Below are 20031 nucleotides of genomic sequence, written 5' to 3' on the forward strand. Positions count from 1 at the left end.
CAGTAGAACACACACACACACACAGTACACACACACACAGTACACACTCACACAAACAAATACATTGAGGTCTTGTTATTTTAGTCCGTAGAGCCCATATGACATGCTTTTATTTTTTTTACTCAGAAACTGGCACAGATTCCTGTTCTACCTTCCGTATCCCCAGAGATTGTCAGGCCCACATATTCAGGGAACAAGCTGCTCTCTGCTTCAACGTCCAGTGCCTTTCAAATCCTCGGAGTCCGTCAGAGTAAATCGGCAGCACCATTTTTACTAGCTTGTGGAGAGCCAATCAGGCAAGTTCTGCATTTCAATTCATCATGCGGTTGGTCCAAAGTCCTGTCCATCAAAAGTCAGCCATGTCCAACCAATGAGTAAACATGATGGCTTCAGTAGAGTAAATCCTGTGGGCTTGCGGTCTGCCCTGCCCCTTGACCTTGATGTAACACTGCTTCCTACTTCCTCTCCCCAACTGTTCACCCCGCGGTCTGGGAGCGCTTGGCTAGTGTCCCGGTCCTCAAACCTCGATGACCACTGTGTCCTGTCGATGTTTGGGCTCGTTGCCCAGGTTGACCTTTTCTGTGCGTGTGTGCCACACCAGAACCTGGGAGAGACAGAGAGAGAGAGAGAGAGAGAGGGGAGGGAGAGAGACAGAGAGAGAGAGAGAGAGGGGAGGGAGAGAGACAGAGAGAGAGAGGGGAGGGAGAGAGAGTGGGGAGGGGAGGGAGGGGAAGAGAGGTGGGAGGGAGCCAGGAAAGGGGAGAGAGAGATTTGTGTGAGTTGCTCTACTGAGAGAACCCCTTGTTCAGAGACCCTATTTTAAAGTACACAAACATCCCTGGATAGCTTCTCTTCCTTGTCATAATTATACATTCACCACTGTCACAATGGATTCTGCTGTAACGCAAAGGAAAAAGAATGGGTGCATATAGTTTAAATACAAGAGCTTGGATTTAACAGGCTGATAGGTCTACCGTGAAATGGTCTAACCTTGTTGCTGCCTCACTGCTGTTGGGCTCACACACACACACACGCGTGACAGATTGCTCTCCGTGCTCTGCCAGTAGTGTCTGGTCTCTGCTCAGGTGGAACGTGTCACTTCCTGCACATGATGCTACTAATTGGATTTGTATTGTAATTTGCATATCTAATGAGTCTAAAGGTGCAGCCAGCGAACCGCCTTTCAGTTTAGATACCGGGGGAAGCGGAGGGGGGTGGAGTAGGACTACAGTGTGTGTGAGGGTGTTGTGTGTGTGGGTGTATGTGTGTGAGGGTGTGTACTCTCACATCCCTCATCTGCAACTTCAAATAACAAGCTGTCTTTACTTTTCATCCATCCTCCTCTTTCACTTTCTCTTCTCATCTTCGCTAGCACAGCCAGGCGTTTCTGGTGGTGGTCTGCAGTGAGGGGTGCTGGGAGTTATAGTCTGTGCTGGTCTACAGGCAGTGAGGGGTGATGAGAGTTGTAGTCTTTCTTGGCAGCCTGATGGCAGGCCTGGTAGAGGAGGTACTTGTATCAGCTTGTTCTGTGATAAGAGAACTTGACCTCATGCCAGCACAGCTCCCTAGAGTGTTCTCCTCTTTCCCCGACTCCACCTCTCTCTCTCTCTCTCTCTCTCTCTCTCTCTCTCTCTCTCTCTCTCTCTCTCTCTCTCTCTCTCTCTCTCTCTCTCTCTCTCTCTCTCTCTGTCTCTCCTCTGTCTCTCATTTTTTTCAATCTGTGTTTACTATCTCTGTTCCAGTCTCCCATATCCAGTTACTTTGAGACTCCAAGGTCAGTTTAGCTTGTTGCAGGTCTGATCCCAGGTCTGATCCCAGGTCTCAATCTCCCCAGTCTGAGAGCGGAGGCTGACCTCACGTCTGTGAGGAGCAGGGGATGGGAGATGGGACCCCCCTGCCTATGGGAGGACCGGTCGTGTCGGTCAAAGCCCAGCCAGCTCTGCGAGCGCTGAGTGATAAGTGGGGATGTCACACCTCACAGACTGGAGCGGGTGATTACTGATGATGTCACGTCCTTCTGGCTGTGTGTGCAGCGAGTGATTAGTGATGATGTCACATTTCGCTAATGGCCTGTATTAATATCAGCGGTGGGCCACCCCCCATTAGGATAATGGGGGTGATAATGAGGATGTCTCCGCCGATGCCCTGCTCAGCCCAGGAGAGAGGAGAGGGGCTAAGTGTGGATGATGCATGGTTGGAGAGGAGGCTATATTAGGAGACTGGGCTCAGGTCCATTCCAGCGTGAGCCCTTATCTCCCCTAGCTCTCCTCCGCTCCCTCGGTTATGAAGATGACTGGTAAATGGAGGAATTAAATGGTTTGACCTGGTAAAGAAGTTGGTTTGGCTGTCGTTTCTCTTAAAGGCCTTCCTCGGCGTATCTAGAGATGGAGATGTTCGGGAAGGCCTGCATAAGGGGACTGTGGGTTTACCTTTTCTATTAAACGCAGTGTGACATTTTGACCTGGTTGAGCTGTACGTGATATGTCCATGTTTTCAGTAGTAATGCTCTTGTTCAAGGGATATAACATCCATCACTAAAGTTCATCACCAGTAATCATTTCAAGCCCTGAGGGAGTGGAGGTTTAAACCCACTTGCTGGCCAGGCCCTCTTATGCAGGGGACACACTAAGATTTTTTAGAGAGACCACAAACATGAGGGAAAAAAATCCTAGATTTAGCCGTTTTGCTCCTACAGTGTGTGGTCACTCTGAACACACCTCACACCAAGGGAACATCTCATAAAATGATCTGCGGAACCATCAAGATAATCGGGACATATGTTACCTAGGATTGTCGGAAGGGCGGAAATCGGCCCCATTATCCTGTGGTGTGTCCCCAGCATTAGCAGACTAACAGGAGCCACAGCTGGATCTTTACCAGGCAGCCTCGTTAGACGGACAGCCTGGGACACATGGGGGAGGGGGGGGGGGGGGGGGTTGAAGGCTACTGACCCTGTGGGCCCTGGTGGCTCACTTGTCAAGCAAGCGCACCACACAGGCTAAGGCAGTGGTTCCCAACTCTAGTCCTCAGGGACCCCCTGTTCTGCATGTTTTAGATGTTTCCCTGCTCCAAAACACCTGATTCAAATGAATGGGTCGTTATCCAGCTCTGCAGAAGACTGCTTATGACCATTCATTTGAATCAGGTGTGTTGGAGCAGGGAAACATCTAAAACGTGCAGGACATGGGGTCCCTGAAGACCAGGGTTGGCAACCACACAGGCAAAGGCTTTACCTTATTGCTGTCGATCCCAATAAAGCAGAAACGCCCCGAAGGAACATCATACATTTGAAATCTTTTAATAATAATTAAAAAAAAAAATAGCTACTGACCCTGGTGCAGTTATTGGCTCGAGGCTCCAATTCAGCCACCTTGGTGATCTGCTTCAGGAAGTCTGACTCCTGCATGCCGGGTTGGGAACCCCTGCGCTTGAACAACGCCTTCGGGTTCTCCAGGACCACCTGGAGATTCACGGCGAAGCCTGAGGGTGAAGCGGGGAGAGAGGGAGAAGATGACGAGGTAGGATCGATAACCGCACCGCCACAGTTCATCTCACACGGCACACAACCTTCTCACATCCCATGTGTTACTTCACCCAGGGCGAGCAATCTCCAGGTGTTACCAGCGTGTAAGAAACATACACAAACACAACACTCGGGGGTGGGGGGAGGGGGGGGGGGTGAACAAGCTTGAGTTTGTGTTGCTCTCTCTCACGAAGACAGGTGTGGAGATGCACTCTGTTTTCTAGAGCTTCGGTTCCAAATATATCTCCGTCCTCGTCCTTCGACTCACAAACGCTGCCCTCAGAAAAACAACCACGTAGCCAAGTGAAGAAATGATTTAAGGAGATAAGGGAAGAAAGGCAAGATATCTAAATCAAAAATCTTGGAACTAGGTCACTATATATCCCCGACAATGGAGAGAATGCATCTGATTTATTCTTAACGTGGCCCAGTGTGTGCTGTGTGTATGTGTGTGTAGGATGCAAGGCAGTGTGACAGGAAGACTGAGCGTGGTGTCATACATTCTTGTCTCAAATACAATCTTGACGTTCCGCTGGGACTGGGGTGAGTGGAGGACGGGCGGCTCCAGCTAACCTCCATGACCTCCTCTGCATGTTTCCAGCTAGCGCACACTGATTTCTAGGGCGCCGCTAGCTCGGTATTCACAAAGGGATTCCTCGACTCCACAGAGAGAGAAAGGGTGTGCGGGGGAGAGACAGATGGAGAGAGGGAGAGATGGAGAGAAAAATAGAGGAGGGAAAGGAGAAAGAAAGAATGAAAAGGATCCAGGAACAAACGAGTGAAAGATGGAGTCCAGAGTAGGATACAGGCAAAATACCTCAAATACTGTAGATTCAGTATAACAATACAAACAAGAATTTGTTTGATGACAAGAGTCTTGGTTTAAACTGGACTCTCTGTTTTTACAGGACGAGAAAGATTTGGGCTTGGGTGCCATTGACAACTTTCAAAAGGGGAAATTGGAAAACTAAATTTGACAACACTTTGCATTGGCACGAGGGAACACACAATAATGGAGTCTTGTAATATTCATTTGCCCTATCAGGGCATTACTAAACAGGGAGTGATCCTGCAGTGAAATCACATACGCTACAGCCTTGGAGGTAAGATAGGTGGATTTGAAAGCAATTATATGATAGAAATCTCGTTACCTGCAGCTAATACAAGTGATATGGTGATGAGGGTGCATCTCACTGTTCCTGCCCGGCAGAGAACACCCATCATCTCGACTAATGCTCACTCTAAACCTCTGAACCAGAAGCCTTTTACCCAGTAAGCATCTCCTACGGATCTGAAGTGACTTGACGTCAAAACCACTGTCATTTGATGTGATATCAACAAGACGTTGATTGCTATGTCTTCATGTTTGTTTACGTAAGTGATATTCTGTGACAGAAGGTGCCTTGTGCTGAATACAGGACATCCTTATAGTGATAATGCAGAGATGGTGAGCCTAATAATGGGTGGAATTGCGAAATCTGATTGATGAGTTCATTTTCTTTGGTCTTTAGCCTTCCTTGCGTCCTGTGTCTTGTCGTTTTATTGGCCTATGAAAGGAACGGAATACAGGAAGGAACATGTTTTTTAGTGAAACCCCACATGCATCGTCTGCTCTCTGAGACTGAAACCCTACAGTCCCATAGGAAGCTTCCTTTGCGTGGCTACATGCTAACCTTAAAAAACAACTCATTGACCTGTCTCTTGCCTCCCCAACACCCTCCAAATGGAAAGGAAGGTGTTAACACTCGCTTCCAGACAAAGGTAGCACTCCGCTTACAAACAGGCTGTGTTCGAGTAAAACGTGAACATGAGGAACAGCAATGCATGCGGCCTCTTGTGCACATCAAACACAAGCTCTCCTAGCTCGTGACTGGCGGAGGAGGAGGTAGCCAAGGCGAACACCGAGCCGTCCTCTCAGCGACCCAGGGCTATTGTGCTCCAGTAAATGAGACGGAGCTGTCGCAGACGTTTGTGGGCTTTTTAACCACGTTGAGCACCTCAGCGGCACAATGCACCTTATTACGGCCGGCAGCAGCAGCCAGGGCACAAAGAGAAGCCGCTTCTCATTCTCAACAACAATGGTTATAAATGATTTAGAGAGAGCAAGAGCGGATGTTCAGGGAACACAGGCGCTTCGGCCATCGTTTGCAACCGTGCTGCTGTTTTACGGTTTACTCTGGTTATTCGCTTTTGAAATCTGGTTCACATTTATACTTTATCGTACTGTTATCAGACGTGGTTGCATTATTTGTAACTGATGATTCGTATGTTGTGTGTCACTGTGTGGGTTTAATGGGGCTGTTTGTGTGATTTGGATGTGGGTGGGTGGGTGGGTGGGGGGAGGGAGGGTGCATCTATGTAATTGTGTACTGTAGGTGTGTGTGTGCTTGAGTGTTTGTGTGTATGTGTATGTGTGTCTGTGCAGTATGTTCAGAGAGAGAGAGGAGGGTTGAGTGGTGATCATGGCAGAATAAGGTTTCAGCTGAGGAGCACAGTTCAATACTTCTGGCATTCAGGTCCATCAGCCCTGGTGGACCAGAAAGCCAGAGGAGTCATCTGCATTCTGGAAAAGACCTTGTTTAGACCCCACCCCAGATCGACGTTGTGACATACATGCATGCTCTAGTCCTCGTTCAGCCTTTGAAGTGCTGTCCTCTGGGTTTGGTGTCACAGTGGGGGGAGAGCTGTAGGGTTGGTAACCCTGCATGTGGTCCGGAACTCACGGCCCAACCTATCTGCTCGCATCCTTCATCTCGTTGTCATGGTTTTGCCCACTGTGTCGTGTGTGGGCGTGGTCTTACCTGCCATGTCGATGGCGAAGGGACGGTCTGGCCTCCAGCCTGTGTACCAGCCCACAACTTTACCCATGAACACCAGGGGGCGCTCATAGCGACGTCCACCCACCAGCCCCACGGGCCACACCGACACCCCTCGAGTCCTTCGCATCTGTAGGGGGGGGGGGGGGGGTAGGGTAGAGACACGGAGGGATGTGACTACGCCTGACATCAAACACATCAAATAGAGATACAAATCATGAGTTCGCAGGTTCAAATCCCTCCTGTACCAACAACGCTTTGGATGTGGGCTTCTGCTAAATGACTGCGTTATACAGACACAGGTGTAGAGAGACAGGGGATGATGTTGCAGCACACACAAAGGAAAGCCAAGTGCCGTTTTTGTGAAACACAAACACACTTCACATCTTTCATGCGGTTGGATGTTTCCTTTTCTCCTGGTCCATTATCCTCCTGCATCACATTACCATTCAGAGCAGATATGAGATCTCTACCCATACAACCAAGTTCTATTCCAGGGTGTAAATGGAGCTTAGAAGGCACACTGTGTGAAGTTATCAGACTCAGAAACACATTCATTCCGTTTCTGTCTGAACGGGAAACTAGAAATCTTTCATCAAACCTGAAAAGGGTGAAATCAGTGTGTCTGGAATCTCCTCCCTGAACCAATGTGGCACTAAATGAAACCGGGTGGTATAACCAAGTTGGTAGTTTCATTTTTTACACTGAATCAATTCACAGACTGCCGGGAGCGACACGGAGAGGGAAATAGACAGTGTGTGGTTTGTGGCAAAGTGTGTGTTAGTGTGAATAGAAGTGCTCAGATGGGTTTCAGCGCTAGAGTAGTAGGTATACTGTTGGCCAACTGTCATTTACATTTAAGTGCGTGTGTGCGTGAGTGAGAGAGGGAGAGAGAGAGGAAGAGAGGGAGACAGAGAGAGAGGGGGAGAGGGAGAGAGGGAGAGGGAGAGAGGGGGAGAGGGAGAGAGGGAGAGAGGGAGAGAGGGAGAGAGGGAGAGAGGGAGAGAGGGAGTGTACATGCATGTGTCATTTCATTCATGATACCAAAGACCAACAACATAACATCCCTAACATCTATTCTCCTTTCAAACACGCAGCAGCCTCCAGCCAAACACTGTCAATACGCAATAACAGAACAACCGTGCATTACAAAAGGACAGAGTTCCACGATCTCACAACCTTATGGTCAGAAGCAGGCCTTAATATTTAATGTCTCTGTTCTGTCTGGCAGCTCTGAACGCAGGGACTGATAGAAGTCCTCCCTTTCCTTCACCCCCCCTCCCTCTTTCTCCCAACACTCTGTCTCTCCCTCACTTCTCTCTCTTCTCCCCCCTCTCTCCCCCCAAGCAGTGAGCACACAGCTTTGAAGCCCTCTCTCCACTAATGCGTTGCCCCTTGAGCTTGCTTGTGCAACGCTAAAACCCTTCCCCCTTATTTCTGTTTCCTCCTGCCTCTCCTCTCCTGGGTCACTGTTCAAAGGCTTCTCCAGCTCTGGTCTATAAAAACGCATATGAAAAGAGAGTGTGTCTGCACAGACTGTTTGTGGTTCTCAAGTGTAGCCATTGTCTCGGCTTAGCAGTAGAGGTATATGTTGACCCATAATGGTATTTATACGGAGGGTAGCCAGGGGAATTAAACAAAAATACTTAATGGTCGTGTATCGCTATACTTATCGCCGTTAACTACTCATCATGCACCCAGCCTTGATTCAGATATATTCTCTGTCCAGGAACAATTCACCTGAAATCTATATTCCTCTGAGGTGTTGCCAGCTGCCGTCATGAAAGAATCGTGTTCTTTTGTGATGCTCACGCGAAACATTTTTTACGGTCAAATGTGTGAAATTCATCCTGTTAAGACTGAAGGAGCTTTAGGAATGGATCGAGGGGGGTTTAATAACTTAACTCTCCATTCACCTCCATCCCACTTTTTAATCCTCCCAGATTGGAGAGGGATGGATGGGCGGAAACAGAAGGCTGGACATCCTTGATTAGACTCATCCAATCACAGGATGTCCTGGGAGGATAGAAAAGGAAATGTGTCTGTTGTGTTCTACACTGTCTACAACACTTCCCAGAATACATCAACATGCTCACTTACATACTCTTTACACTTCCTCTCACATGCTGATGTTTACAGGCAGGCAGGTAAAAACTTGATACACCTAAACAATATCTCATGGCAGAATATGACGCATATGGTACTCAGAGATGCTGATGAGAGATTTTGATTTGTGTGTCACATTTCATTGTCTGTGTTATGTTGTTTGATCTGAACCTGTTGCCGGTGAACCCAAGAGCACACAAGGACATGGTCCTTCAGTCTGTTTGACGGCAGGCTGAAAGTCAGTCAGCGAACATGAAGAACATGAATGCTCCACCCCCACACACACGCCCCATCCAGACAGTAAACAAAAGGTTGATGCGTTACACGTGACACAACGTATTTCTTAATGATACAGCATTATGAATGTACTATACATGTGTTACTTCTTCTTCTTGCCCTAGAGAAAAAGCTGTCATTGAATTGTGTGTCATGCTGTGTGGCTTCTCTGTATGTGATTTTAATCAACCCTTCCCCTTGTGTCATTAATATGCATGGCTAGGGCAATGAGAGGGGGAAGTGGAGGGGAAAGAATGAATCAAATTAGAGAGAGAATGGAGAGAATGAGGAGGTTATGAAATGGTGATGCAACGACGCGTGATGTTGTGTGTGTGTGTGGGAGAGTGAGGTTGGTCCTGAGTGGTGTGTTTGTTTCTGAGGGAGCGAGAGAGACACACCGACAGAGACAGGGTGAGAGTCTGTGTCTCTATACAAGACTGTGTGTGTGTGTGTGTTCCTCTCAGGGCATCGCCCCTGTCTCTCAGTCGCTGTGTCGCAGCAGCTGTATGTGAGGAGTGGAGGGAACAGCTCGATGAAGCTTGGGGCAGACAAAGCGAGCAGTCAGGCAGACTCAATCACACCAGTCCTGAGGCAAACGGAGAAGAGAGGGGAAAGAAAGGGAGAGAGAAGGAGAAAAAACGAGGAGAGGGAGTTAAAAGACTGGGGAGTGAGAGGGATGGGAGATGGGACCACGGAGGGGGGTGAGAAAGGAGAGGAGGTAAGGGGGGTGTGGTCTGGAAAGGAAAAGAGAGACCAGGGAGCATGGCGGAGGGACTGAGTGGAAACTAGAGTTGCTCTCCCACCCTCTCTTTCTCGTTCTCTTCACCCCTCTCTTTCTCGCTCTCTTCACCCCTCTCTCACCCTCTCCTCTATCCCTCCTCTGCCCCACCCGCACCCTCATGAACAATACCTCGCGCAGAGAAGCGTTCCTTTCTGCTTCGTTTTCACCAGTGTGTAATTATAATAATTGCTCGCATGGATTTGATGGAATTGGATTTCATTTATTTTTCAGTTATTTTGCTCTCTCTTGCCTACTTTCCCTGGTTCTTTGCGAAATCTTGTCCTGGCTGTGATCGACTTTACACACAAGGTGTTCATTTATTTAGGGTTTAGTCAAGCTGAGGACCGACACCAGGTGTGGAAACATGGGGATAAATCTCTGCATACAACATGTTCGACTGTGGGGCCGACTTTGAGCTTTGTTTGGGAAATATCTCTTTAATCAATGTGTTGCTTTCCTCCACTGTGCAGTGAGTCCCTGCAGACCTGGCCTCATTAGGAGTGCAGATTGATGTGATGACTATAAACTGCGGGTTTTCGGGGGGTGGTGGGTGGTGGTGGTGGTGCAGGGGGGGGGGGGGGGGGGGGGGGGGGGGGGGGGGGGGGGGGGGGGGGCTCACAGTAGCAGAGCTTGTGACTGACAGACTGGCTGACAAGGCTGAGGGGTGGCAGGGGGGGTATGGCTAGCCAGCTCCCCCCTTCCCACTACCCTCCGGGGCAAACTGCTAACTCAACCCCTGGCTCAGCTTCAGAGAAGGAGAGAGAGAGAGACAGAGAGAGACAGAGAGAGACCGAGAGAGAGACAGAGAGAGAGAGGCAGGACTCTGATTGCTCAGAAAGCATTAATGTGCAACATTTAGTTTGCTGACAGCCTACTGTGATTAGTCTCTCTCTTGACACTGCCCATGTTTAGAGGGGGGAGCTGCAGTGAGTGTCTCTCTCTGTGTTTCTCTCTGTATCTGTTTACCTCTCTTTATCTCTCTCTCTGTATCTGTTTACCTCTCTTTATCTCTCTCGCTCTCTGTCTGTGTCTCTGTCTCGGTCTCTCTCTTTTTCATTTTTCGCTCTCTCTGTATCTCACTGTACATCCCATAATTCTGTTTTTTTTCAGGCAGATTTTTCCCAGCTTGTTTCTCTACACCCCCTGTGGCCTTTCAGGGCAGAAAATCATGGAATCTAAATGAGCTGTTTCATAATGTTTCCACTGAAGAAGAAAAAACATACGCATGGCAAAAGCTTTTGGAATAGGCCAAGAGTTTGAGGTGAGACATACAGAAAGTCAAACCCTTTTAAGAGGCTGCAATACCTTCTCATGAAGAAGACCTCCATCATCCAGCCTCCTGAACCCAACACCCCTTCAGAGGTATATATTGGACCTGGACAGATGCTATCTGTGTGATTCTACACATCACCAAGGTAACCGCTCTCTCAGGTTATTACCGCCACATGACAGGCTATTACTTCAGGGAGGAGCCCCGGCTCACAGACATGCAATCAGCCTCTTCCCTTCCCATCAGCCAGGCGTCCTGGGCTGCTCTCCCGAGGCTGAGCCCCTCCACCAGAGCTCCTCTCTGGGATCTGAGCCCTTCCTGGACAATGGCTGTAGATCAATGTTTATAGGGCAGCTTGGAACTGTGTCATCAGCGCCGTCCTGAACGAGCTGTGAGGTTTCAGAGATGATTGTGTCTGTTGGCCTCTGTATCATCTCACAACCTCCCCTCCCCTCCCCTCCTCTCCCCTCCCCTCCCCTCCCCTCCCCTCCCCTCCCCTCCCCTCCCCCCTGGAACCACATTTTTTTACTTGTTTAAGAGTACTCCATAGTGTAAATACAAATATTACAAACACATATTTTGATTCTTGGTTTGAATCCAGTCTAGAATTTGAATTCATACACTAACAGTGGTGAAGGACAAAGTGACAGAGCTGGGATTAAACTAAAAATACTAATCTTGCACACACACACAATCAGGGCTGGATATGAGGAATGCCATGTTGACGGTAACGGTCGGTTTACCTCTTCGAACAGTTCCAGGCTGTACGTGTTGTCATCGTCCGCGAAGAACACCACTCCTGGATCCTTTCTTGAACGGTGTTGACGCAGCCAAGTCAGAGCTGCGTTCCTCTGCTCGGTGGCGCGAGGCATCCCAGGCCGTTTAAACCGGCGTGGGGTTAAGATGTGCAAGTGTGTGTATGGCACTCCCGAACGGGCGAGGAAGCGCGCCACCAACTCCGTGCGTATGTTTGAGTCTTCCACCACTATCCAGTGAAAGCTAGGGACCTGGCGAAAGGTGTTGGCGAGCCGGGTGAGTTCTGCCTTTTGGACCGGACGGTTGTAGGTTGGGGTGACTGCGTAGATTACCGGCAGAGCGGAGCGATTGCCCCGATGCTGGCTGGTTCGAGCATGCCGTTGTGCGCTCTCCGGCCGACCAAGGGCAGGACCCCGTACTGACGTCCGTTTAGTGTCGATATCAATCATGATTATGACGATAAGAACCCAGGGCAAAAGAATGAAAAAGCGACTGAAAAAGAGCGATTTCATCATGTACAAGTTAGGAGATAAAAAATCCGACCCAGGTTCGCTTTCTCTACTCACTCCATCACTAACCTATACCGCGCATCCCACGTAGGCTACTCTACGTGCAAAGAAATTTTTCTTAAGCAGTAAAATGCACACCGAAAATAGTTGTATATACCGACTATAGTTAATGCCTTCTGTAAATTCTGCTGTCGTTGTGATAATAATTTGATTTGTCGCTAACGCTAATTGGTTATGAAAACGAACCCGTCCCGTCGGGAACGCTTCTGCAAACACTCTCCTCTCGGACAGCCTATGAGAAGTGTAAGTGCCTCATCTCTCGAAAGAGTAAAAAAAAAATTGCAATCCATAAACAGCAGTTAATATTGTACATTCCGTTAGTCCATGCTATTAAAGTAGCTTTCTAAAATTCATTTACAGTGTTGTCGTGTTACTCGGAGGAAACAGCATCGTTCTCGAGGCAGATAGTGGTTGAGTCGGAGACCACAGCGGGGAGAAGCAGGTGCGCGAGAGCGTCAGGGCGAAAAAAGGGAGGGGTGGGGGGGACTGCGATGTAGAGACGGAACGGAAAGGATTGTGATGGATGGAGAGGGGAGGGAAGCTACGAGAGAGAGGGAAAGAGAGGGGGAGAGAGGGGGTAGGGAGAGAGAGGGGGATAGAGAGAGAGAGACAGAGAGCGAGAGCGAGAGCGAGAGCGAGAGAGAGAGAGAGAGAGAGAGAGGGAGAGAGAGAGAGAGAGAAGGAGAAGGAGAGGGGGGAGAAAGAGGGGAGAGGGGGGAGGCAGAAAGAGAGATGCATTGTTATGCTACAAGAGAACCACGCCAGCGTCCAATGGGAATAGAGAAACCCTCATCTATACTATACCGAAAGGGAATGAGTGAGAGAGCTTTATTTGCACTCAGTAAACATTTGATTTTGTTCCAAATGAACATCGGAACTTCGATTTTCTCCGGAGTAAATCTATTCTTGTCAACATGTTTGGCCTACGCATGCTGGCCAAACAATGCAATTACGTACAAACAAATGATTCCTGCAACGAAAATCAGCTGGTGTAGGAAATTAATATTCATCCCAGAAAAACTGAATACAATCTCCAAGAATGAAAAAAACGTAAATGTAAATAAATGACTCTAAATAGCTGACAACAGAGTTCATTATAAATGTGTAGCCTCTCTTTGTTTTTGTTATTTGTATTATTTATGTGTTTTTTTGTGTGTTTTGTTTTGTACACAAAGGTTTAACCCCTGTGTGTTTAGTATTCGTAGCATGTTTCTTTCTATTGTTATATAGATGTATTTATTTATTTCGATTTATTTTGATCTGGACTTTAGCTGGAATGACTCAATTTCCCCTTTGGATTACAAGTATCTACCTGTGTGTGTGTTTGTGTTCTCACATCATTATACTTTAATACACCTCAATATTGTTTTTGGCACAGCACCAGGTATTGAGCAGACAGCCTATCCTGAGGGATTCACCGAGAGACCACAGTCTCAGGTAAATACACTGATAACGGTCTTCCTTCACGAAATGAGCTCCCAAGCTCGATTTACTTTGAAGACCGCCCTTCATATGCGCAGCACACAATTCACGTCTTGTCATTTCTTTATACTGGATGGAAGAAAATCAGGACACAGCAATGTCAAATCTCCTTGTGGAACCATGACTAGTCAATTACTCACTCCTGTCTTCTGGATGCAGCCCTGTAACCTCCTGGCTCTGTCCTGTCAACATGGATACCTGTCAGTCACGGCAGTTTGACCAGACTGCCAGTACCCAGTTCCAACGAAATGTACAGCGAAACAGTATAGCCTAACAGTGCTCCTCACTGCCGGGGTTAACGTGATGTGAGGTTGTTGGAGAGCAGTTGTCTGTCGTGACACAGCTCCGGTAGTTTGAGTTGAATATATATGCTCTGCTGATTTAGCCCAGGGGATGGTTATTATCTGTCATCACGTCAGTGTCACTGGGGCTTGGAGACATGGAGACATGACACAGAGTGATGAGTTTGACGGCTGGAGCAGAGCACCTCGTCCTCCTGCAAGGACTTCCTGATTAGACGAAGGAATGGATGCACCACACAAACACACTTTCTCTGACTGTGTGTGTGTGAGAGAGAGGGTTAGTCACTCTGCCATTTGTCATTATGGTAATACTTTACATAATAACAGTGAAGGGTGGAGAAAAAAGGAAAATAGGGACCATGAAAAAAGAGTTGAATAACTTGTCAGCAGAGGCGATACTAGGATTAGACCTTTAGGGGTGCTCAGCCCCCAATGAGAATGTGACAGGAATACAGTGCTTTGCAAAGGTGCAAAGGTGTCCCCTTGCTAATACAGTAACAGGCATGCAAACAGGTCAGGGGTGGAAAAGGTGAGAAGGATACGGCGAACCCCCGACCCTCGGTGGTCCGGGGGGAATGCTTTTCAGAAGAAAATGTTAAACGCATGAATCTGGTGCACTTTGAGAGCAAAATTAAGAGGCTAGATCTATGTAGAATCTGTGCTTATGTAAACAATGTCATGTTCTTTTAACCATAAAGACATTTTTTGTATAGCATACATCATAAAAAACAATTTAACAAACGGGATTACTTGTGTTAAACTACTTTAAAAAGCAAGTCAAAAGCATCACTTACTGTAAAGCTAACACACATCCAATAGACATGATGTTTTAAATTGTATTAAAATTGTTTCTAACTAGATGATGTAAGATGGGTCTGTAAACCTCTCCCCACTCTGCCTCTGATCGCTTGAGCACCCCTAAAAAGAGTCTAAAATCGCCACTGCTTGTCAAGAAGCAGTAGGACGGCAGACTGTTTCCTGCACACAACCAGAAGAGCCGCGGACAGCCGCGCGACTTCATCTCATAAATCAGGACGGAATGCGATTAAGCAGTAAGTTAGAGTTCAATTCAATTTGAAGACAATTCCAATCGACTCAACAAATGGTAACTCTATAACGCATTTGTCAACACCATTAGCATAGAGATGAGTTTCTTTCCGTGCGCTTGTGTAGATTGGAGGGAAGCTAATACATTTTCCCCTAGTAGGCTATGACTCAATTGTCCAAAAGCTTGCCGTTGATAACATTCGCTATTTTATGGTCATGAAAAGGCAACTGTTGAATTGAATTAACTCGAAATTTCATCACAATTCCAGGTTCAATTCATAAAATGAGAATTTGTCATTTGATTTACCGCTCAATTCTATCTTTGGAGCGTGATTGTTCAGGGCTTTTCAGTCTGGATTGGCAATCGGTACAGAAACTAGAGCTTTGAAAACTACTAAAGAAAGTACGGCAACAAAGAGGTCATACATTAGTTCTATTTTCAACAGTCCTTTTGGAGTCTGTAGCACAAACACAAAAAGACAATGAAAGACTCAAAGAAGTACGAAGGTAAAACAGATATAGTTTATTTGTTGGCAGACGTTCACCACCACTACCCACACACCCCCCCACACACACTGCCCCCCTTGCTTTTGAATGTTGTTCAGTATAATTAAAATTTAAAATACACTGAAAAAAATTGAATTGAATCTAAAATACATATGAACTGACAACACCACACAACCACTTTGACTGCAACATCAGAGCTGTGTCTGGGGAAACAACACGCTCAGTCAGGGCAGGCCCCCAAAACAAACTGGAGTTTGGTGACCTGGAGTCGCAGGCAGAACCCAGGCAGATTTACACAACAAAGGAATTTCCTCTCAGCCAAGGCAGCTAGATTCCTGTCTGTGTGTGAAGTCCTGGCTAGAGAGTATGCCTGTCTGCCTTTCTGTTACATATTCATGTGTGTGTGTGGGTGCCTATGTGTCCACAAAATGTGTGTGTGTGTGTTTTCAAAGTGTGTGTACAGGCTACACGTCTGTGTTCTCTGCTAGCTTGTGTTGGTGTCTCTATGTGCCCATCCAGATTCCAGTCACCTCCAACAGGGCCTCACCAAGCTCAGCTTCGCCCCGTCTCAAGACTGATGAAGACCTGTGATTTAGACAGGCATGTGAATGGACTGCCTTGTCCCGCGTAGGACCCATTGATGTATAGGAAGTGAATGCATTCCAGGGGCGAGCGTTCACGCCAGTGCCCTCGAAGGCTCTTGACCGGTCACTGTCTGCAACACCGCAATCTGTTACTGTGACACCTAGTCGTTAAGCATGCAGGGGAGTGACAGGATGAGAGACTGGCTAGCTCAGCCACCGCTAACCCATAAAAGGCATAAGGAGATTCACCCAGCAAAAGGAGGTGAGCTGAGGGAGGGTACACTTGGCTCACATGACCTACGACGACACAACGCATTCATTCAAAGCGGTCAAAACGGACCTTTACTGTCGAAACCACATAAGTGTCCCACCGATGACAGGACCCTTTCTACACCTCTACTGTATGGGCCTCTGGCCTGGACGTCCGTAAGAAGTACTTCACTCCGGCGGGCGGGTGTGTGTGCCTGCCTAGTGAGAAGCACATGCCTGTGGGCTTTGTCTGTTGGTGCTCATTGTCATTCTGTTTGAGATGTGGAAGCTGGCTGGGTCTCCCTGTGGAAGCTGGCTGGGTCTCCCTGTGGAAGCTGGCTGGGTCTCCCTGTGGAAGCTGGCTGGGTCTCCCTGTGGAAGCTGGCTGGGTCTCCCTGTGGAAGCTGGCTGGGTCTCCCTGTGGAAGCTGGCTGGGTCTCCCTGTGGAAGCTGGCTGGGTCTCCCTGTGGAAGCTGGCTGGGTCTCCCTGTGGAAGCTGGCTGGGTCTCCCTGTGGAAGCTGCTGGGTCTCCCTGCCAATGTGTGACCCTCCCTACTGGGGCATGTTGTTCACCTGGGGAACGCTCTGAGCCCAGCTCCAAGTGGAAAGCTTCATTAGGGTGCGTTCAATGCAGCCAGTGTTGAGTCCCTGCTGAGCCTCTTCTCTCTCTCTCTCTCTCTCTCTCTCTCTCTCTCGCTCTCTCTCTCTCTTTCTCTCTCTCTCTCTCTCTCTCTCTCTCTCTCTCTCTCTCTCTCTCTCTCTCTTTCTCTTCTCTCTCTCTCTCTCTCTTCTCTCTTCTCTCTCTCTCTCTCTCTCTCTCTCTCTCTCTCTCTCTCTCTCTCTCTCTCTCTCTCTCTCTCTCCCCTCATCTTGGAGGGATGGAGACCTTCACTGTTCTCACAATGGGACAGCTGCTTGACTCTCACGCTATCTTTAATTCTCTCTATAACAAGCACACCTACGTTGCATCTCTTTCTTGTATTCTATCCATCATTCCCTCTCTCACAAACACACCTCAAGCACATATCTAAACACCCCTATCTCTCTCTCTCTCTCTCTCTGTCGCTCGCTCGCTCTTTCATTCTCTGTGTCACAAACACACATGTCACACACATACAGCATATACAACCCCACCCTCTCTCTTTCTCTCTTTTCTTCAATATTTTATTACCTCTATCATTAGCACAAAATCCTCACACACATACTTCTCTATCTCTCTCTTTGTTTCTCTCTCTCTACCCCCCTTCACCACTCTCTCTCTCTCTTTCTTTGTCTCTCTCTCCCACTTTCTCTCTCCCCCCACCCCTCTCTCTCTCTCTCTCTCTCTCTCTCTCTGTTTCTCTCTCTCTCAGACTCGTGCTTCTCTGTGTAGGGAAGTTCTCCAGAGGCAGCAGAGGTAATTAACATGTTCATGCTAATGTGTACACCTGCACCCCCATCTTACCTTGGCCCAGGGGAACATTTATAACAGCTTTTATCAGCTACTCACACACATACACACCCTTGTGTGGATATACACACCTAATCAATCTTTCTCACCTACCTGTCCCTTGCTCTTTCTCTTGCTCTCTGTCTCTCTCTCTTTCACACAAACACACACACTCTCTGTCTCTCTGTCTTTCACACAAACACACACACTCTCTGTCTCTCTCTCTTTCACACAAACACACACACTCTCTTTCTCTTTCACACAAACACACACACTCTCTGTGTCTCTCTCTTTCACACAAACACACACACTCTCTGTGTCTCTCTCTTTCACACAAACACACACACTCTCTGTGTCTCTCTCTTTCACACAAACACACACACTCTCTGTGTCTCTCTCTTTCACACAAACACACACACTCTCTGTGTCTCTCTCTTTCACACAAACACACACACTCTCTGTCTCTCTCTCTTTCACACAAACACACACACTCTCTGTGTCTCTCTTTCACCAGGAGAGGTCCATGCTCCCTGTGTGTCATCAGACTTATGTGTGAAATTAATTCTTTTTTCTAGTACTGTTAAGATGTGGACATTGAGCAAAATTGACAGCTCACCAATCTTTGTTTCTTTGTGTATATTTGAGTGTGTGTGTGAGAGAGAGTTATATCTTGTGCATTTGTACTGTGTGTGGCTTTTTGGAATATGTTTAGAAAGTGATGGAGAAATAACAGGAGTGAATATGACTGAAAATTCAAGCAAGTGTGTGTTGTGCCTCTATTATTTCCACTGGGGGATGTTATGTTCTCATGCAGCCGATCCTTTGTTTTTTATCTGACTAATGACCTGTCGTATTCCCTTCCAGTAGCCTTCATCCTGGCTGTCACCGAGTCTCTGACAATAACCTGGTTATCTACTGCCTCTGACTCTGTCTTTTACACACACCCTCTCTAACTGCCAACACGCTGTCTACTCCACTCCACTATAGCTTTTTCTACGTAACCTAAGTAGAAGTGACTGAATGCCCATATCAATCCATCTCTGGAATGCGTGATAAATAGGCCTAGGATGTTGCGTTAGTCTTGTCGTTAGTTTTGAGTTCTTCTTTATTTTGGGTCAGAGATACAGAAATAATAGATAAGAGTACGTTAAATTGATGCTTGTATTATCACTGGGTGTGTGATTTCATGCGGGAAGTTCTGTCGTGCTTACAGTAACAAGGAGTTTTGGTGGACGCTCGCTGACATTACAATTCAGAAGGTAGTTGGTGCTCTCTAGCGGTAGATTGTAAAACAGGACAATTTTCCTAAAACCTGCACCAAACCATGAAGGTTGTTTGTGCTTGCGCAAATTGCGTAGTGGAGATGTTCTACGAGAGAACGCACGATCCTTTTAATCTGATGCCACACAAACACCAAATAGAATATAGTTCTGGGGTCAGTGGGAACACTCAAGTTATTTTGACTAAAAATAAATGAATTATGTTCACCCTTGAAAGAAGAGGAGAGGGGAGAGGAGAACACAGAGCAGAATACAAACAGAGGACAGTAGAGTCCCCATCAAGTAGGCTACTCATCAATGCTGCAAACTTTTTTTCGAAAATATTTTTTAACCTTTTTAACCTATTTTTGGTACTTCTTTTTCCACAAACAATAAGACACAAAAACGTTTTTAGTTTTTTCAAAACTGTTTTGATTTCATATGAACGTTTCCTATGTGAATGTGTATGTGTTTCGTAAGTGTTTGTGTAAGGACAGTCTGAATTATTTCCTAAACGGACCATAATACAAGTAGGTTAAAGCGTCTTGAAAACTAATAATGGAATCTTCTTTTTCATAAAGCTTACTCAAACCCAACTGTCAGCTGATTGTGACTTGGAGTGATCGCTATGTAAGGTCGGCGTCAGTCAGTGTGATACATATTTTAAGTCTACATTTGAGGTTTTCCTATATCGAACACTGATCTTAATAGCAGGCTACTAATGTATGTATCTATGTAATTCAATTATACTCACTAAGTCTAAAGTTCTTCGGCTTCTGTGACAACGTTAGGCTATATATAACTTCAAAGTCTATTAAAAAATCTAATGAAAAAGATGCAGTGGAACCGGCTAGTGAAATTGAACTTTTTCAAGTGGCTATACCGCTCTCTAGTGGTGAATAGGCCTATATGACCGTGTCACTGGTTATTCATGCTTGGCTTACAGTCACATAACCTTGATCCCTGCAGTCACACCGGCAAGATCATCTGCCGTCCCCAACGCTGGAAAACTCAGCTGTCACCTTTGACACGTTTTTCACTCCATGATTTTTTAAGATTGAACATGGATTATTGA

General features: G+C 47.0%; 1 protein-coding gene across 1 annotated transcript; it reads right to left on the reverse strand.

The window, feature by feature from the left end:
• Window positions 1-51: 51 nt before the first annotated feature.
• Window positions 52-12524, reverse strand: b3gat2 (beta-1,3-glucuronyltransferase 2 (glucuronosyltransferase S)). The gene is made up of 4 exons (XM_047029568.1): window positions 11516-12524; window positions 6325-6469; window positions 3332-3480; window positions 52-604 (listed from the first exon to the last, which is right to left on the reverse strand). Exons 1-4 carry the CDS (start codon window positions 12041-12043, stop codon window positions 518-520), a joined length of 909 nt encoding a protein of 302 aa, XP_046885524.1. The 5' UTR covers window positions 12044-12524; the 3' UTR covers window positions 52-517.
• Window positions 12525-20031: the final 7507 nt, after the last annotated feature.

This window comes from Hypomesus transpacificus, chromosome 11, assembly GCF_021917145.1.
Source record: "Hypomesus transpacificus isolate Combined female chromosome 11, fHypTra1, whole genome shotgun sequence".
In the NCBI taxonomy this organism is placed as follows: domain Eukaryota; kingdom Metazoa; phylum Chordata; class Actinopteri; order Osmeriformes; family Osmeridae; genus Hypomesus; species Hypomesus transpacificus.